The 22,172-nt window shown below is 35.9% G+C and overlaps 1 protein-coding gene and 1 long non-coding RNA gene across 2 annotated transcripts in view; one reads left to right on the top strand and one right to left on the bottom strand.

Moving 5' to 3' along the window:
- Positions 1-6,287, bottom strand: part of LOC118764033 — a 43,706-nt gene extending 37,419 nt beyond the window's left edge. The window contains exon 1 of the long non-coding RNA XR_004999818.1: positions 5,989-6,287. This is a non-coding gene — a long non-coding RNA (uncharacterized LOC118764033). The remainder of the gene's footprint in view (positions 1-5,988) is intronic.
- On the top strand, positions 6,288-18,683 carry LOC115213478. Its single transcript, XM_029782470.2, has 3 exons — positions 6,288-7,007; positions 17,277-17,867; positions 18,459-18,683. The coding sequence occupies exons 1-3, from the start codon at positions 6,953-6,955 to the stop codon at positions 18,665-18,667; spliced, it is 855 nt and encodes a 284-aa protein (XP_029638330.1). The 5' UTR covers positions 6,288-6,952; the 3' UTR covers positions 18,668-18,683.
- Positions 18,684-22,172: the final 3,489 nt, after the last annotated feature.

The raw sequence follows: 22,172 nt of genomic DNA, 5'->3' as shown, positions 1-22,172 counted from the left end.
CACCAGTGCTGGTGACACATAAAAGGCACCCATGCTGGTGACACATAAAAGGCATCCATGCAGGTGATCTGTTAAAGGGCACCCATGCTGGTGACATGTAAAAGGCACCAGTGCTGGTGACACGTAAAAGGCACCCATGCTGGTGACACATAAAAGGCATCCATGCAGGTGATCTGTTAAAGGGCACCCATGCTGGTGACACGTAAAAGGCACCCATGCTGGTGACACATAAAAGGCACCCATGCTGGTGACACATAAAAGGCATCCATGCAGGTGATCTGTTAAAGGGCACCCATGCTGGTGACATGTAAAAGGCACCAGTGCTGGTGACACGTAAAAGGCACCCATGCTGGTGACACATAAAAGGCATCCATGCAGGTGATCTGTTAAAGGGCACCCATGCTGGTGACACATAAAAGGCACCCATGCTGGTGACACGTAAAAGGCACCCATGCTGGTGACACATAAAAGGCATCCATGCAGGTGATCTGTTAAAGGGCACCCATGCTGGTGACATGTAAAAGGCACCAGTGCTGGTGACACGTAAAAGGCACCAGTGCTGGTGACACATAAAAGGCATCCATGCAGGTGATCTGTTAAAGGGCACCCATGCTGGTGATGTGTAAAAGGTACCCACACGGGTGACATGTGAAATGTGCCTCTGTCAGTAACACATAAAAGACACCCTCTACTCTCTGTAAGGTAGTTGGCATTAGGAAGGGCATCCAACTGTAGAAACCAAGCTAAAAAACAAACTGGAACCTGGTGTAAGCTCTCTGGTCCACCAGTTCCAGTCAAACTGTCTAATGCATGCCAGCATGGAAAATAGACACGAAATGATGATGATGAATTCATTTTCTGTCGCAGCCCAAGGAGTCTATATTTGTAATCTTTTAATTTTCTCTTGAGAAGTAATAAAGGTTGATTTTATTTATAATCTTGCACTTAGCAATCTGATGTGTTTGTATCCTGACAAATCAATTAGTTAAGTCCTAGCAATCTGATGTGTTTGTATCCTGACAAATCAATTAATTAAGTCCTAGCAATCTGATGTGTTTGTATCCTGACAAATCAATTAGTTAAGTCCTAGCAATCTGATGTGTTTGTATCAGGACAAATCAATTAATTAAGTCCTAGCAATCTGATGTGTTTGTATCCTGACAAATCAATTAATTAAGTCCTAGCAATCTGATGTGTTTGTATCCTGACAAATCAATTAGTTAAGTCCTAGCAATCTGATGTGTTTGTATCAGGACAAATCAATTAATTAAGTCCTAGCAATCTGATGTGTTTGTATCAGGACAAATCAATTAATTAAGTCCTAGCAATCTGATGTGTTTGTATCCTGACAAATCAATTAATTAAGTCCTAGCAATCTGATGTGTTTGTATCCTGACAAATCAATTAGTTAAGTCCTAGCAATCTGATGTGTTTGTATCCTGACAAATCAATTAGTTAAGTCCTAGCAATCTGATGTGTTTGTATCAGGACAAATCAATTAATTAAGTCCTAGCAATCTGATGTGTTTGTATCAGGACAAATCAATTAATTAAGTCCTAGCAATCTGATGTGTTTGTATCCTGACAAATCAATTAGTTAAGTCCTAGCAATCTGATGTGTTTGTATCAGGACAAATCAATTAATTAAGTCCTAGCAATCTGATGTGTTTGTATCAGGACAAATCAATTAATTAAGTCCTAGCAATCTGATGTGTTTGTATCCTGACAAATCAATTAGTTAAGTCCTAGCAATCTGATGTGTTTGTATCCTGACAAATCAATTAGTTAAGTCCTAGCAATCTGATGTGTTTGTATCCTGACAAATCAATTAATTAAGTCCTAGCAATCTGATGTGTTTGTATCCTGACAAATCAATTAGTTAAGTCCTAGCAATCTGATGTGTTTGTATCCTGACAAATCAATTAGTTAAGTCCTAGCAATCTGATGTGTTTGTATCAGGACAAATCAATTAATTAAGTCCTAGCAATCTGATGTGTTTGTATCCTGACAAATCAATTAATTAAGTCCTAGCAATCTGATGTGTTTGTATCCTGACAAATCAATTAGTTAAGTCCTAGCAATCTGATGTGTTTGTATCAGGACAAATCAATTAATTAAGTCCTAGCAATCTGATGTGTTTGTATCAGGACAAATCAATTAATTAAGTCCTAGCAATCTGATGTGTTTGTATCCTGACAAATCAATTAATTAAGTCCTAGCAATCTGATGTGTTTGTATCCTGACAAATCAATTAGTTAAGTCCTAGCAATCTGATGTGTTTGTATCCTGACAAATCAATTAGTTAAGTCCTAGCAATCTGATGTGTTTGTATCCTGACAAATCAATTAATTAAGTCCTAGCAATCTGATGTGTTTGTATCAGGACAAATCAATTAATTAAGTCCTAGCAATCTGATGTGTTTGTATCCTGACAAATCAATTAATTAAGTCCTAGCAATCTGATGTGTTTGTATCCTGACAAATCAATTAGTTAAGTCCTAGCAATCTGATGTGTTTGTATCCTGACAAATCAATTAGTTAAGTCCTAGCAATCTGATGTGTTTGTATCAGGACAAATCAATTAATTAAGTCCTAGCAATCTGATGTGTTTGTATCAGGACAAATCAATTAATTAAGTCCTAGCAATCTGATGTGTTTGTATCCTGACAAATCAATTAGTTAAGTCCTAGCAATCTGATGTGTTTGTATCAGGACAAATCAATTAATTAAGTCCTAGCAATCTGATGTGTTTGTATCAGGACAAATCAATTAATTAAGTCCTAGCAATCTGATGTGTTTGTATACTGACAAATCAATTAATTAAGTCCTAGCAATCTGATGTGTTTGTATCAGGACAAATCAATTAATTAAGTCCTAGCAATCTGATGTGTTTGTATCAGGACAAATCAATTAATTAAGTCCTAGCAATCTGATGTGTTTGTATCAGGACAAATCAATTAATTAAGTCCTAGCAATCTGATGTGTTTGTATCAGGACAAATCAATTAATTAAGTCCTAGCAATCTGATGTGTTTGTATACTGACAAATCAATTAATTAAGTCCTAGCAATCTGATGTGTTTGTATCAGGACAAATCAATTAATTAAGTCCTAACAATCTGATGTGTTTGTATACTGACAAATCAATTAATTAAGTCCTAGCAATCTGATGTGTTTGTATCAGGACAAATCAATTAATTAAGTCCTAGCAATCTGATGTGTTTGTATCAGGACAAATCAATTAATTAAGTCCTAGCAATCTGATGTGTTTGTATCAGGACAAATCAATAAAGTCCAGCTGAACAAATAATGCTTTTATTCAGCAACAAAATTTTAATACCAAGAAATTTTAATTTATAAAGAAATTATTGCCTTCAATTAACTTTCTTTAATTATCAGAGTAGCCTCTTTTTTAAATTGTAAAGCTTATGACCTTCTCAGTCAATATACAGTTTAAGACGCGGTCACGAAAAAAGCAAAAAAAAAGCCCACCCTACCAGGTGTAAAAAAAATGTGTAGAAAACGAATATGAAAAGAAGAATTTGTACAAATGAACGGGTGGGGAGAGGATTTTTGGAAAATTCACAAGAGCCAATTTTTCCCTCATAACTTTCAGGAAAATGGATATATATTAATGAAATTTTATAGAAATATAGTTCAAATGGCACAAATTACGATTATAAAGAAATTTGTGAGGAAAATGTTTTTCGAAGGGGTGGAAAGAGGATTTCAGAAAATTCACACGATTCGTTTCTTTCCCTCATAAATTTCAGGAAGATGGATATCTTTTATTAAAATTTTACAGAAACACCTTTCAAACGGCATAGATTACAATTATAAAGAAATTTGAGGGGAAAATGTTTTCTGAAATGGTGGAGAATTGCAATGTGTGTCAGAAAATTCACAGGATCCGTTTTTACCACTTGTAACTTTCAGGATCTAGTTTAGCGCCCAGTCACCAAGAAAGAAAACCCCCCAAAAAACAATGTAATAGGTGTAAAAGAACGTGTAGAAAACAAATATGAAAACAAAAATTTGTGCAAACGAACAGGGATGAGTGGGGAGAGGACTTTTGGAAAATTCGCCCGATCTGATATCATAACTTTCTGGAAAACATTTTCACCACAAATTTCTTTATAATCGTAATCTATGCCATTTGAAAGGTGGTTCTGTAAAATTTCATCACAAGATATCCATTTTCCTAAAAGCATAACTTTTAGGAAAAAATTGGATCATGTGAATTTTCCCAAAAGTCCTCTTCCTAGCCACCCCTGGTTCCGTTGTGTAATTTTTTGTTTTCATATTCGTTCTCTATGCGATTTTTTACACCTAGTAAATTGGTTTTCTTTTTGTTTTGGTGACCGGGTGCTAAACTAGATCCTGAAAGTTATTAGAAAAAAAAATACGAATAGGCGCAGGAGTGGCTGTGTGGTAAGTAGCTTGCTAACCAACCACATGGATCCGGGTTCAGTCCCACTGCGTGGCACCTTGGGCAAGTGTCTTCTGCTATAGCCCCGGGCCGACCAATGCCTTGTGAGTGGATTTGGTAGACGGAAACTGAAAGAAGCCTGTCGTATATATGTATATATATATATGTGTGTGTATGTGTTTGTGCGTCTGTGTTTGTTCCCCTAGCATTGCTTGACAACCGATGCTGGTGTGTTTACGTCCCCGTCACTTAGCGGTCCGGCAAAAGAGACCGATAGAATAAGTACTGGGCTTACAAAGAATAAGTCCCGGGGTCGATTTGCTCGACTAAAAGGTGGTGCTCCAGCATGGCTGCAGTCAGTTGACTGAAACAAGTAAAAGAGTAAAGAGAGTAAAGAGAATCGTGTAAATTTTCCGAAATCCTCTCTCCACCCCTTCGGGAAACACTTTCAACACAAATTTCTTTATAACCGTAATCTGTGCCATTTGGACGGTATTTCTATAAAATTTCATCAATATATATCCATTTTCCTGAAAATTATGAGGGAAAAATCGGTTCTTGTGAATTTTCCGAAAGTCCTCTCCCCACTCTGGTCGTTTGTGCAAATTTTTGTTCTCAAATTCATTTTCTACACATTTTTTCTACACTTAGTAGACTGACTTTTTGGATCTTTTCCTTTTGAACGGCACTTTTCAACACAATTTCTAGTTAACTAAACACTTTTAAAACTTCATATACCGGTAGAATGTGTTTATAAAACATCATTTTTTCTTGGCTTTATTGAGAAAATTCTATATATCGTCTTTAATTTTGAGCATTTCGGCAATTTTAACCAATTGCTGACGTCCATTTAGGTAAATAACATTCTGTGCATAATGAATATGTCCCTCCTTTAAGAAACAGATTGGGTTTATTTACATTTGTGAAGAAAAAAAGATACTGTTCCCCCACCTCTAACCCTAAATCTAAAGTAGATTGAAAGGCAATAGATCGATACTAGGGTTATAATTATGGGTGACAATTTCATACGACACCGCTACGGAAAATGGGATTTTTTTCTAGCGGTGTCAAATGAAAATGTCACCCATAATTATGGCCCTAGTATCGATCTATTGCATTTCAATCTACTTTAGATTTAGGGTTAGAGTTAGGGTTAGGGTTAGGGGTGGGGGAACGGTATCTTTTTTTCTTCCCAAATGTAAATAAACCCAATCTGTTTCTTAAAGGAGGGACATATTCATTATGCACAGAATGTTATTTACCTAAATGGACGTCAGCGATTGGTTAAAATTGCCGAAATGCTCAAAATTAAAGACGAAATATCTTACAACCTATAGAATTTTCTCAATAAAGCCAAGAGAAAATGATGTTTTATAAACACATTCTACCAGTATATGAAGTTTAAAACTTTTTAGTTAACTAGAAATTATGTTACAAAGTGCCGACTTTTTTTTTGTTTTCGTGACCGGGTCTTAAACTGTATATTGACCCAATTTTCTATATTTATATTGATTTTTCACACACACACACACACACACACATTATTTTTAAACCGGTACTTACTTTTTCAATCTTTGTTGCCGAACCGCTTCGTTGCGGGTTCAAACAAATCAACACCAGTTTGTCTTCCAACACACACATACGTATGCATATATACATACACACATACGCCTACATACATGCAAATACACATACGTATACATACATACATATACGGCGGGCTTCTTTCAGTTTCCGTCTACCAGATCCAATTGCAAGGCATTGTAACTAACACAGTTATAGAAGACACTTGCCTATGTTTCCATGCAGTAGGACTGAACCCGGGAGCATGCGAGCATAATGCAAACGTATTAACCACAGGGCAATACTCGTACAATTCATATTTCTTTCTTTCTTTATTTATTTATTTATACGTCTTCAAAACATGTAACAGCTTTAAGTAAAATAAAATTGTAATACAGTGATTGTCTTCCACAAGGTACAATACCTGTTATTTATTTAATTGATGCCGAAAAAGACGAAAGCAAAACTAAATGAACATCCATTAAAAAAAAAAAAATCTTTTTCTTTCCTAATCCAGTAATTTTCTGCGAACAAAAAAGTGATTTCTTCATCAGCTTCACCCGCTCCACCATCCTTCACTGAGCAGTCGCAGCAAATCCGCCCATCATATACACGCACTTTCTTCTTTATGTCAACTAAGCTCTCAACAGGTGCAAATTAAATCGTTAAGTCCGTGGAATTATGCCAAATGAACATCCGAGTAAGAAATTATGAGTGTGATCATCCGCTCATCAATCAATCTAAAATAGTGATTATGTAAACATTAATAACCCGAGCGATATTTTTAGTCACACGCGCTTAGCAAATATCAGCGCTGCAGGTGATATCTTTCATCGTAATCACTTGTATATAAAAAGGCCATGTGCCAACGCAATGTGGATTTTACAAGAAAAGCACTTATTAACAAACGGTCTTTTCATGATTTTCGATTTGTCCACTTTATACAATTTACCGAAATAGAAATATGGACTTGGATTATTTTTCGCAGACACCGCAAGGACAATCTCAGCTAGCCTCAGGTAAGTAATCAACCGAACTTCTTATGCTAAAATTGCTTGCAAATCAATCGTTGCTGTTGTTGTCAAAATAGGTGTTATTGTCGTTCTGGCTGCTTATCATACTCGATAGGAAACAGAGAGAAAAAACTGCTACACGTTACCCAACAGATACAAACACGTATACACATCGATGTGCTCTCTCTCTCTCTCTCTCTCTCTCTCTCTCTCTCTCTCTCTATCTATCTATATATGTGTGTGTGTATATATATATATATATATATATATATATATATATATATACACACACACCCCCCATGTATATATATATATATACATTCATATATACACACATATGTATGTATGTTGTACAAATATATACATAATTTTCATTCTTTCAAGTGTTAGTGTACCTTAAATGAATAAATAATTTTAAGCAATAATCTTACTAAGGAACAAGAGCGTGAAATCTGTATCTTTCTACTCTCTTTTTAACGCCTATCCATGCCCACCACCTCTCAAAGGCATACATAACATGCTTGCTGCCTTAGCAACATGCAAGTGTAGGTATGATGTGTGGATATATTTCCTTGTCACTACAAGCTTATGTATTGGTGATGTCTGTGACCCATAGGGGCCCTAAGCACTTAAAAAATTTTGGTGACTCCATGCATATGTAATTTAAAATATAATCAATAGTAAACCGTAAATAAACATTTCCTTTTCAAAGGGAAACAAAACTAACATTAAGATAGAAAATAATGCTTTATTTTCCTACACTTTCACTTTATTTGAAGTTTGCTCCTACTTTTTTTTAATTGCAAAGTTTTTGATCAGATCCGCACTATGACACCATGAACACTTCAAAATTATATTTCTGATAATATAAGCCACTTTGAATATTATTTTAGCAAGTTTTAAGTTATTTCTTTTATACCATAAACCATTTACCATTTCTTTAGTACCCCAGCTTCTCTTGATGTCCTAAGCACATGCTTTTTTTTGCTTAATGATTAATCCAGTGAAGGATGTATGTGTGTGTGTCTATATATATATTGGATAGGAGGACTCCGTCTGTTTTGATGACGAGGGACCCAGCTGATCCGATCAACGGAACAGCCTGCTCGTGAAATTAACGTGCAAGTGACTGAGCAATCCACAGACATGCGTACCCCTAACGTAGCTCTCAGGGAGATTCAGCATGACACAGAGTGTGACAAGGCCGGCCCTTTGAAATACAGGTACAACTCATTTTTGCCAGCTGAGTGGACTAGAGCAACGTGAAATAAAGTGTCTTGCTCAAGGACACAACATGTCGCCGGGAATTGAACTGACGACCTTACAGTTGTGAGCCAAATGCCCTAACCACTAAGCCATGCGCCTTATATATATATAATTATAATCGTGGCCGATGTCAGTGCCATGTAACTGGCACCTGTACTGGTGGCATGTAGAAAGCATCTTTCAAGCATTGGGTCTCAGGGAGGCAAAGTGACTGATGCCGATGTTACATAACTAGCACCCATGTCACTGGCACATAAAAGCATTTGGCCTCACGGAGGCAACGACAAATGACCGAGACCTTTGGCAATATGCCATGCTTGAGAAGAAAACCCATCAGGCCAAGTCAACTTGTAGCCATGGCAGATACTGGTGTCACACAATTGGCACCCATGCAAGTGGCACATAAAAACACTCATCACACTCTCAGAGTGGTTGCTGTTAGGAAGGGCATCCAGCCATAGAAACCATGCCAAATCAGGCTGGAGGTGCAGTCCCTCAGCTTACCAGCCCTGGTCAAACCATCCAACCCATGCCATCATGGACAGTGGATGTTAAATGATGATAATGATATATATGTGTGTGTGTATTAATATATACACACATACATATATCACAGGTTTCTTTCAGTTTCCATTTGCCAAATACACACACAAGGCTTTGTTCAGTCAGGGGTTACAGTAGAAGACACTTGCACAAGGTTCTGTGTTGTGAGAGTGAGCCTGAGATTACGTGGTTCTGAAGCAAGTGTCTTAACCACACAGCTATATATATATATATATATATATATATGTGTGTGTGTGTGTGTGTGTGTGTGTGTATAAAGCACAGTTTGGGCAACCATCTAAGAAGTTTGCATTGTAACCACAAGAGCACAAGTTTGATCCCACTGCATGGTGTCTCAGATAAGTGCCATTTTCTATAACCTTGGGTCAACTTGTACCTTTCAGGTGAAATTGGGTGACAGAACCTGTACAGAAGGCCATTAGGTGGATTGTGCCTGTAGGTCATAATGTCACACCTAATCTTATCACATTTACTGTGTCACCCTGATTCTGCCTGTGAATTACATTAAGGATACCTATGTTTATGGAATGCTCAACCAGCTACACATTAATTGGTGATTATAAACAAAATCAAATGAATTTGAAAGGGAACAAAATGACATTCCTCAATGGTGTGGGGTGTGTAGGTGTCAACAGTTGGGGAAGGAGTATACCTACTGCTGACAGACAAAAAAAGCTATGAGAACTAAAACATTCACACATGAAAAGGGTCAGGCACCAATTGCATACACACTGAACTGACTGTTCGTTATTCAGTCACCCACCCAACCTATAAATGCACTCAACTAAATATATCACAGATGAATGCTCTGAACCAGTTGTGCTTACACACAATCCATACCTAGGTTTGTGTAAAATAGTTATCTGTATATCATATTTAAATCAGATACATCAGTGACAACCTAATTAACTGTGGTATTTATCCTCAGATAGTATCTATAATAATAAAAGCGAAATTCTGTCTGTCCATCTGGGACCTCTGTATCTCAGACAACATTTGCTCTACACAGACATGTTATACCTTTTTGGAACCAAGATGATCCCAGGGTTGAAAATCTGCCCTTCATTTGATTCTTGAACATCCAGCATTGGGATCTAATTTAAAAGCATTTGGGTTGCTATTTCTAACAGGTAAAGCTTGGCTGATTCACGCCATCTTGGTTGGCATTTGCCAGATGATGTCAGAGGTCAAGGGGGGAGATAAATGACATTCACTTCATTAATTTTATGTTAAGATAAGAACTTTGGGATGAATTGGCCTACACTTGGAATTCAACTTGGGACTGGAACAATAGAATGATTGCATTGCAGAATTAATTCTCATCCATCCTTAACCTCCAATCAAACATCTCCGGGGCATACAGTCATTATAGACATATTATAGTCATGCTATTTAGCTTTCTTAGAAGCCCAGCAGCAGTGGTGACGTGGCTAAATGTGCATTTCTGCTTCTTTGCACTTTGTGATTAACAAATATCCATGGGTAAATGCATGCTAAGACGAAAACTGCCATTATTGATATAGTAAAACAGTGACTGAAAAATCACAAATGTTGCAGTTAGCCAGCAGGCTGAATAAAAATTCTCACACACATATACACACATTCGCATGCATATGTAAAAACATATACATACACATGTATTTTTGTTTTCTACACACCCTCTCTCTATCTATCTTTCTACCTCTCTATTTCTGTTGTCCTTTACATTTTCCTGTAGCTTTCTTGTACAAGTTATCATGTTGATTGTTTGTCTAATAATGCAGCAGTTCTCAAACATTTCTTTTTTTGCCTATGGACCCCTTTGATAACTATTTGACTCAGAGGAACCCCCATAGCCATTCAATGTTTAAAAATTAGTTTAATAGATACTTCTTTCAAAATTCCTACTTTCTTTTTCACACGTTCACTTGTGTAGTTTGCAATAACGCTCTCTGCAAGAACATGTTTCACTGGTTGGAAACATGTTAAACTATGTAAAACGTTAGAGAAACAGCCTAGCTACTTCTTGTAATAAATACATCCAAAAGCAAAATTTCTTTCATTAAATTCATAAAATACTACTGTGGATCCTCAATTTTGGACCCTCAGAGGTCCATAGACCCTAATTGGGAACCACTGACTTAGTGGTTCACTGAGGTTCCACCAACACTTTCTGTGAGATAACTAAGAGACAGTATAACAGTTTTCTGGCTGCCGAAAAGATGAAAACATTGAAATTTCCTGGAACTCATCCAAAATGGTGACCAAAGATTATTCCACCTCATTTTGAAAATGTAGGAAACTCAAACAGTACCTGCAGATCTAAAGGATGTTTTCATTGTAACAATTTTCAAGTAAAGAGATCATAGCACTTGTGGAAACAATCGTGGCATATTTCTTTTCTTCATCCAAGAAGAAATCTTTACCAAAGATAGATATTATATATATCATTTATATATCATTTATATAATCTATACACACACCCACACATACACACAATATATAATCTATGTATATAAGAGGCAGAGGCATGGCTGTGTGGCTAAGAAGTTTATATCCTCACTACATCATCTCAGGTTCAGCGTCACTACATGGCACCTTGGGCAAACGTCTTCTACTATAGCTCCAAGTCAACTAAAGCCTTGTGAAACTGAAAGAAGCCTGTTGTGTGTGTGTGTGTGTGTGTGTGTGTGTATGTGTGTGTGTGTGTGTGTGCATTATATATCTACAGTTCCATCTGTCCTTACTTAGAGCCTAGGGTTTACCAATCTAGAAGAGAAACAATAAGTAGGAAATTATTTTTATCCAGAGTGGATAAAACATGTGAAATTTCTATCTAGAGTCAGTAAGACATGGGAAATAAACCAAGACATCATTGAAAAGAAAGTCTGTTTGAAATTGCATTGAAGTGCTTACTCTAAGATGAATACAAGTCTAAACCTATAACAAACAAAGGTCAAGAGGAATCTCTCTCCATGGAACTAATCAAGGATCCAGTTGTAGGAAGTAATGCCAAATGAGAAACAACTGCAAAGCATAGTATTAACTGCTCTGATAGTTGAAATATAAGTACACGTACAACATCAATATTCCAAAATCTTTGGTTCCAAAGCCTTTTCAGATTCTAATTTTTCTGAACCAGAAATGCTCACCTTGGTCAACACACTGAATTAAACAGATATTGAATTTAAGATAAAAGCTACTAGTAGGAACCAGTAAACTAGTCTGGTAGCTGTATGAATTTGAAGTTCCTGCTTGTATATTAGTGTGGATTAAAAGGCATTGCAGACCATCAGTGTTTGTAAAATCAGTGTTGTACACCTGTAAATGGGATGGAATTTCTCAATAGCTTAAGAGATACATTTGTTTGAACAAACCTTTGAATGAACTCTGTATGACTCACATTGACTTGCATTGAAGAAAGGAAGTCTGACTTGAATTGAGTTGAAGGTATTGACAAGGATGTGTGTTATAAAGAAGATAATCTGACATGAAGAGGTTGATAAAAAAAGGTTGTGGATTATTTGTTTAAGATATTCACTCCAGAGAAAAATCAATCAAGGATTTATTTTGCAATTTGTCCTCATAAGGGTGGGTGAAGAAAAACAGATATAAATAGTAACAATAATGATGATGATATTACCATTACAACTTGGCAACCCATAGAACCTGTACTGGCATGGGTTGCTTGAGTTGCAATAGTCTGAGTTAGTTCATATTCAGTGTTACTGCACTCAGATATGTCAGAGGATTATGCCATTCAATATGCTCTCTTATGGCATGATTTCTATTACTTCCTATTACTAAGTACATTTTATCATGGCACCAGCACTAGAGAGATGGCCTTGTCTCCTACAAGACTAAAGAGTTTTCTCTACTCTATATTACAGTTTAAAAGGTGAATATGACTGAAAGGATGGATAGAGGAGGAAGTGATAACTAAGAAGATGAAAGAAGAGTGTCGGTGTGAAATAGTGACGGTAGTGAAAGGAAGACAGAGGAGTGAGTAATGCAAGAAAATTATGATTGAAAAACAGCATGAATGGCATGATGGTATAACAGTAGATATGGCTTATGATAAGAGAGAGTGATGGAGTATTGTAAGATATCGATGGAAAATTACATACAAGGAAAAAATAGCTTAGAGTGCTAGAGTAATAAAGATGTAAAAGGGGTGAAGATAGTTTGAATATAGAGGGATTAAATCAAATGCTGTTCCTAAATACATAGACAGTGTATAGTGAATAAGCAATTGGGTAATGAAGAATGCAGTAGATGGAGATTTAACGAGGATATAACAATAATATCTTATACACCCCAATTTCCATTGACACCACCAGTTTTATGTTTGCCATGCTTGCATCTGTGAGCTGGTCTTCTCTGGCATTGCATATCACCATTCATCACAGTTTTATATATGTGTGTATGCATGTAATAAAAACTCACACACACAAGATGCTTTATTTTGAGGTGTATAGCACTAGGGAAAAAACTGCAAGAATTGATCTTTAACCTTTTAGGCGCAGGTGCAGCTGTGTGGTAAGAAGTTTACATGGTTCCAGGTTCAGTTCTACTATGTGTCACCTTGGGCAAGTGTCTTCTACTATAGCCTCAGGCCGACCAAAGACTTGTGAGTGGATTTTTTAGAGGGAAACTGAAAGAAGCTCATCGTATATATGTGTGTGTGTGTGTATGAGTTTGTTCCCCCACCACTGATTGACAGCTGGTGCTGGTGTATTTACAACCCTGTAACTTAGCAGTTTGGTAAAAGAGACTGATAGAATAAGTACCAGACTTTTTTTAAAAAGTAAGTACTGGGGCTGATACATTTGACTAAAAAAAAAATTCTTCAAGGTGGTGCCCCAGCATGGCCGCAGTCTAATGACTGAAACAATTAAAGATAAATGATAAACCCTTTTGCATTCAGATTGCTCTGTCAAATGTAATGTTTATTTATTTACTTTGTTTTGAATTCATCATGCATTATCTTATGGCTTCAAGATTTCTGAGTGATTGTTTACTTTTACTATGATAATGTAGGGTAGGTGAGAGAGACTGGACTTGGCCAGCTTGAATGTAAAAATCAAATAGACTATTTTGGTCAGATATTGCCAGTTTAAATGTTCAAAGGTTAAGTGTATAGTGGCTGAATAATTTAAGCATTTAGCCATGAGTTAACCCTTTAGCATTTAAACTAGCCAGATTAGGCCAAAATATTCTACTAGCTGTATGTTCAAACTAGCCAGATCCAGTCTCTCATACTTACCCTACAATGTCATTCTTAAAATAATCAATCACATCATCGAAATATCAAAGCTACAAGATAATAGATGACAAATTCAAAGCAATATGAATAAATAAGCATTACATTTGACAGAGAAATCTGAATGCTGAAGGATTAATAGTTTATACTTTCACACTGCCCAATATCTTGAGCACAGAATATTCCTTTTTATATTTATCTGGGTCTACTTTGATGACAAGTAGGTGCTGTTCCTCTTTCATAGACTGATTAGAATTACAAACAACATTTTCTAACCAGTTTTCAATTTTCAGACTTCATTCAAAATATCGGAATTTACAAAACTATCCCTGAATCATACCACAAATTATTTAGATTACTAAAAATATCCTACCAATGTCAACTTAATAAAAGGCAACTTGAAATACACACACACACACACACACACACACACACACACACCACACACCACACACACACACACACACACACACACACACACACACAACACACCACACACACACACACACACACACACACACACACACACACACACACACTGTAACATGTATGGCTGTACAAACATACAGATACATTCTTTTAGATTTACAATTACAGTGTTCACAAACTATTTAACTTGACTGACCACTGGAACAATAAGATTTTGTTCCAATTTGCTGGTTTTTCTGAGTTTTTTTTTTAATTCATCTAAATATGTGATAAGCTGACCTAATTGTGTATGTATAGAGGTGAGATGTATTCAGGGTGTTCAGGGTGTTTAAGAAAGTAAAGAAAGTAAACCAATTAGTATATTAGATTATACAATGTCGTTTAATATTCACAGATGTTTAAATAAGTTAATACAGATGGTAGAAAGCCAGACTGTATATTATCTGACTATAAACCTTATTTATCTAAATTAAAATCCTTCAGTGGGATGGGGTCATCCCGTCTTTCTTCTTTTCAAAGTCATTTAAATAGTACAAGTATAGATTTCATTCAATTATTCCTGATGTCATTTGAAAAGCGACCTTGTGATTAAATAAATTGTTAAATCATTAACAGATATTTTGTTGTATCTTGGGAGAGTTATTTTGCCCAAAGAAACACACAGTGGTTGTATTTCACTTCTTTTAATAATAATAACAACAGTAATAATAATAATAATAATAATAATAATAATCCTTTCTACTAAAGGCACAAAACCTGAGATTAGTGGGGAGGGTCGTAGCCAATTACATTAAAACACAGCTAAGCATTTTGCCTGTTGCTACGTTTTGAGTTCAAATTCCATCAAAGTTGAATTTGCCTTTCATCCTTTCAGGGTCGATAAAATAAGTACCAATTGAGCACTGGGGGTCAATGTAATCAACTTAGACCCCTTCATGAAATTGCTGGCCTTTGTACCAAAATTTGAAATCATTATTATTAATTATTATTATTATTACTATTATTATTTTGATGACAGCTCTCAGCCTATTTTGCTAGGTATGATGGAAAGTGTCAGCTGTCCACAGCCAGCAGACTAAGGTGACATTTAGTTCCAAGCAATGATGATTTTTGTCAGTGTTCTACATTTACATTTGTACCAATCTTTTTGAGCCATGTTGGTAGTTGAGTGCTGATACTTTCAAGTGCACCAATTACTATCATCATTGAGTGAGAGAGCAGAGCATGCCATCAAAGTGACACTGGGGTAAAATATATGAAGCCCAGTATACCCATCATGTCTACCTGTCTGATGCCAGGCACATGCACTACAACCATATGTGTGCAACATGGTGATCTCATATCAAGATAAACAGCACATGACCTTGCAGGTGGGGCCCAGTTAGAATTTTCTTCAGGTTGAGTAGCCCATCCCGCTCAAACGGTCCCTGAATAAGGGTTGTTTAAGGATGTTGAAAGAACCACCCATGTTTCCAAAGGTGAATTATCCAAACCTCAAAGAATCCCTCTCAACACATGGCTATGATGCTCCCCCACTAATTCTGCTTGTGATCAGAGATGCACATATCGTCAGCCACTAAGGGACATGCTCAACTGGTTAAGGTCAAACAACTGACAAGCAAATCTGTGGTATTGAGCAGAATATTTGCTGTAGCCCATCTTTTATACCAAGACAAAACAATGTACATGATAACACTTCCAGATGAGAAGCCATGAAAGTCACTGCCTGGTACTGTATCAGAGCATTTATTATTATTATTATTATTATTATTATTATTATTATTATTATTATTGTCATTATTATTAAGATGGTGAGCTGGCAGAATCGTTAGTGTGCTAGATGAAATGCTTAGCGGTATTTTGATCATCGCTAAGTTCTGAGTTCAAATTCTGCCAAGGTTCACTTTGCCTTTCATCCTTTCAGGGTCGATAAATTAAGTACCAGTGAAACACTAGGGTCAATATAACCAACTACTCCCCACCCCACAAATTTGAGGCCTTTTGCTTCCAGTAGAAAGGATTATTATTATTATTATTATTATTATTATTATTATTAAGGTAGCAAACTGTTTTATTATTATTAAGGTAGCATGCCAAGCAAAATGTTTACTGGCATTGTGTCCGTCTTTACTAATGATGATTTCAAATTTTGGCACAAGCCTTGCAATTTATCGAGAGGTATTAGCTGATTACATTGATCAACACAAAACAATAAAATGTAAAATTGACTTTGGCAAGATTTGAACTCAGAACATAATGAGTCAGAAGAAATGCTGCCAAGTATTTTTGTTTTTTAACTTTGTAACTAATTCTGCCAACTCGCCATGTTAGTTGACTAATAATAATAAAAAGAAGTGAAACAGAATCAGTACATGTGCTTCTTATTGACAAAATGATCCTCCCAAAAACATAACAACTTTACTTATGCCGTATTTGTATAAGCATTGAAAGTCAGACATATTAAATATACAAACTATTTGAGTATGTTTCTGCATATTCATAACATTATAGACTAGATGGTGGTTCTATAGATTATCACCAGCAACATGTCTGGATAATGACCTAACCAAACATTAAGCAGCTAAAATGCTACTTGTTTACACATTTGGAGAGAAGCCAACATTAATTATTTAGCTGATACCTTTCAAGTTTTTATACAAAAATTGTCTGTACTTGGAAATCTGATGAAAACAAAAGAACAAAAAAAATGATAAATATTATTGAAAATAATCACTGCTATATGAATATGATAATTTTGTTTTATTTATTTGTAGCATTGGACCACAAAGACACTATTCTTTGGGACAACTATAAAGATTCTATTGCATGTCTCTATGAATACCTCCTCCAGTTATTAAGGGATAAATTTTACTTGGAGAACCAAAATGAGCTTCAAAGAAGGATTGACTTTCTCGGCCATGTTCACACTTATTTATCAAATCCTGGAAATTTAAAATATCTAACTCTCTCAGCTTCATTCATTCATTATACAATCTCAGTTATAATTGAAACTATACACATTATAGTTTGCCTAAATATATGCAAAAAAGCTTTAAACTCTGGAATTATTCCAGCCAGTTGCAGAACACACAATCAAATGAAAAATTTACTTTCAATGGCCAAAGATTTAGAGAAGCGTGTCTTTCACTTGGAGGAGTCTGTTGAAAAAGTTTGTTGCAAAACAAACACAGCATCAAATATTCAGTCGTTATCCAAAATCATGGAGCAAATCAAAAACATTAAATCAATTTTCAAATATTTGTCGAAATCATCTATTCAATTAGCTGATATTTTAACAAAGAAAGTTGAAAGTAATTTACGGTATTTTGACTGGATGTCACTCTCTGTTTCTATTCTCTGTGTAGGTAAGTAAATTAATTTCACTTTTGGTTATTTTTTTAATTTGACCATCTCATTTGTCATACTGGATTACATTAACCAATGTGTCTTTCCTTTTTCAAAAACGGCAGAGTAAGGTTTGAGGGAGATTTGGTTGCCACTTTTAACAAGTTAAATAATTCCTTACGGTGTCTTTTGTTAGACACTTATGACCAGACATTAAAATAATTGAAAATACGACATAGGATTAAGTTGACTGGAGTAATAGATGTTCTGAAGAATTCATGTCAGTATGTAGGATAAAACTAACTGCCAAACAGTTTGTTACTTTATCTTCTTGCATACAAGTCAATGTAGCATATAATGCAAACATTCAGACATTGTCCCTATCTTTCCAAATCCTGCTGCATTTCACAAGGAAGTTTTGGTCCTCCAAAGTCATCTTAGTGTGTAAATCAACCTTACCTTTTTGGGAACTGTAAATTTTGGCCTGAAAAATTTGACTTGTATATTGGAAAATGTAGTTAATATTTCATTTTTTAAAGCAAATTATTAATTGCTGTAAATAATCTACTAAATGGTTTTTTTTTTCTTTAAAAATTTTTTTTTATTTTCAGGTCAAATAATTCATTCTCTGGTAATAAAGAAAGGCAACACAGATTTAAGTCAACTATGTCTCTGGTTTACATGTGTAGGATCATCTGCTGTGGTTGTGCAGCTCCCTCGTATGCAATTTGGCCTCATACGAAGTATTTTCACCCATCATACAGATGAATACAACAAATTATCAAAACTGTTTCAATTAGAAGTCAACAAAAAACTTTGAAAAATTGGTACCTTTTGAAAAAAAAACATTTAATAGTTGGAAATTTATATTTATATGTGTACATGTGCATACACACACATGCATATATATGACTATATGTGTATATAATTATAATGTATACATGTATATAAACACACACACACACACACACACACACACACACACACACACACACACACACACACACACACACACACACACACACACACACACACATATATATATATACACACACGTTTATGTATTTATTATGCAAGATTCTTGATATGAAATTGCATGTTGAAATCAGGTATTGTTATACTTGGAGATGGTCATATTTTGGCAATTAAATACATGCACTGTATATTTGGTCTTCATTTCAGCTTTATTATTATTATTTTTATTTTAGTTTCTTTGTCAAAGTTCTTTCATCACTCATCTTGTGACCTCTTCAGCAAACTCTCTATTCCACATGTCTCCTCTTAGACAAGAGGAGATGTGGGATAGAGAGTCACTGAAGAGGTCACAGTTTGTGTAATGAAAGAGCTTTAATAAAGAAATTAAACTATAATAATAATAATAATAATAATAATAGTAATAATAATAATAATAATAATAATAGTAATAATAATAATAATAATAATAATAATACAGCTGAAGTGAAAACCAAATATATACTGTGTGTATTTTATTGGCAAAATATGACCACCCCCGAGTATAACAGTAATATGTATTTATATGCACACAATATTACTTCATTATTCTGCTGTTGTGAGTAATGTCAGCAGAAACTTATTACATACCAAAATTACTGCCATTTTTATACTGCCAGTCACTACTCCCTCTGTTCTTCATTCTTATCATCATCACCCCAGCTTATAATTAAAGCCAACCAACCCCTGTTCAATATTCTCTACATTCATCTGTTATGTACAGCTAATCACACCCACCCAACGTTTATATCCTTCGCCCACTCTCCTTTCACACTCTTGCAACCTTACCCATCCTCCCTGATTTTTCTATACTCATGCTCTTTTCTATTCACCTCTTCGGACATGTTAACTTAACGAGGATACATTCTGGCACCTTGTCACATACATACTTCCCTTTTTTCAGGTACAGCTCCATCCAACCTCATCCATCCATGTAAAGTGCAAGGTAGCCAGGAATCTCCCCAACAATAACAAACCTATTACTGCTCCTCCCATCATACTTTTCAACACGTCTCATAAAATGACCACTCTGTGTCCTATTCTCTATTTATATCAAAGAAGCACTTTGGTCTTGCAAGTTGCAGGCCAACATTACTAGTGTCCTTGCCATGACTAATACACCCAGTGCAGTCAATATGATCGGTGTTCAGAAGAGCTTTAGAAACCAATCCAAAACTGAGACATTAGAGCAAGATATGGTTGATCCTCTGATCCTGCTCAAACATCCAACTCATTACAATATAGAAAGCAGGCATAAAAGATGAAGATGATGATACACCCACACATACACACACATATATATGTATGTTTACATATATACACACGTATATATGTGCATACATATACTGACATGCATACATATATGCACACACACGCACACGCGTGCATGCCCATACAGTCAATAACACATCTGTATCCACACATCTCATATATATGTGCGTATGTTTATATATATATTTATATATATATATATATATACTAGCAGAGATACCCGGCGTTGCCCGGTTACATTCAATAGAAGAATTAGACTTTTCTGTTATATATATATATGGATACACACACACACATACACACACACACACACACAAATATATGTATATTAATATAAATACATGAAAGTACATGAAGTTTGTTAAAAAAAAAGGGGATCATGTATATACCTCCTGGCTGTTGAGATTATAACACCTCGTTGTAAACAATGTTCCTTGTTTTTCCTTGTGGAGCATATACAAAAAGGTTTCTTTTGGTTCCTACTCTTGAGCAGCCAACATACAGTTGCCTATGCAAGAAGCAGGGCTCTTCCAAAAGAAGACCAGCTACAGAGAGGGTTTGACCCAGAGATTTGTTAATGGACATGGCAAAGCTGACATGAAGGGGGAAATCCAGTCTTCTGAATGTAAATAGAATTTCTGCTCCTGATGGAGTAAGAGGAAATCTTGGAATAAAGACGTCATCACCTTTTCCACATCCAGAAAGAATGATCGCCTCGATAACGTGTGACATCATTTTCTTTATCACCAGTCGTGTTCCATTGCAAAGTCTTGGTGGTTCCAGATTGCGGAGTAGCATTACAGGAGTTTCAACTTTAAGTGGTAATATGTGTGGAGGTAGTCGAGGAGGCTCCAGTGAATTGAGAAATTCAGGAGGATAGTTCACAACTTCATTTATATCTGGAATTGTATGAACAGACTTGTAAGTGTGTATAGTGCCGGGAAGAGAATGCATTAGCTGTTGATTAATTTTGTTAACAGCAACGTTTTTTGGAGCTAATATTGCTCTTTCACACAGCCAATTGTGATTTTGGTAGTTTTGTGTGAAGTTGGAAAAGACTTTGTTTTTGAGGTAATCTACAGAATTAACAACAGAGGAAAATGACCACACTTCCATTTGTCCTGCAGCATCGAGAAGCATCTCGCCTTCACCAAGTGTCAAAATGTCCTGTGCAAACTTTGTGGACATTTTGTCGCCGTGTAGCTGAGCTCTCATGTTAGTGATGAGACTAAAAATTGTAACATGATGCCACAAGGTAGAGGACTTTAGGCATGCTTGAACTTCATCAGCTCTAGTGCCTTTCTGAATGACAGGAAGAGTTTGCCTGAAATCACCTGACAACAGAAGCGTTACACCTCCTATTGGAGCCTGACAGTCTCGGATGTCTTTCAGGGCTCTTATCTAATGCTTCCAAAGCTCCCTTGTGAGCCATAGTGCACTCATCCCAGACAATTACATAACACATTTTAAGTACTTGTTGATGTTGCATGAAGGCATTTCGGATGCTGCTAAATTGAGAGGGAGTTTAAAAGTTGAGTGTGCTGTCCTTCCACCGGGTAACAAAGTAGCTGCAATGCCAGAGGAGGCTACAGCTACTGCAATGTCCTGATGCTACCTAACTTCTGCAAGAGAAGCTTTGTAATAAATGTTTTTCCTGTCCCTCCAGGAGCATCGAGGAAGAAGATTCGTCCCTCGCGTTGGCGTACACTGTTAAGAATAGTTCTGTAAGCCTGCAGCTGGTCCAGAAGTAATTTAGGCTCATTTTCAACAATGTACTTTGAAAGCGCTTGAGTGTCGTAGGTTGTTTCACGAATGACAGCAGTGGGAAGGATGTATATGTACATATATATATATATATATAACGGGAAGGTTTATGAAAATAAACAACAGACAAAGGCAGGTGGAGTACAAACAAACAAATGTATTAGTATGGCACTCAGGAATAGAAATAGAACAAGTCTTTTACGTTTTGAGCCTACGCTCTTCGACAGAAAGATACACAGAAAAAAAACAAGGAGAGAAAAAAATGCGTGTAGGAGTTA

The sequence above is a fragment of the Octopus sinensis genome, linkage group LG6 (assembly GCF_006345805.1).
Source record: "Octopus sinensis linkage group LG6, ASM634580v1, whole genome shotgun sequence".
NCBI lineage: Eukaryota > Metazoa > Mollusca > Cephalopoda > Octopoda > Octopodidae > Octopus > Octopus sinensis.
This window is presented reverse-complemented; position numbering and strand designations above follow the sequence as displayed.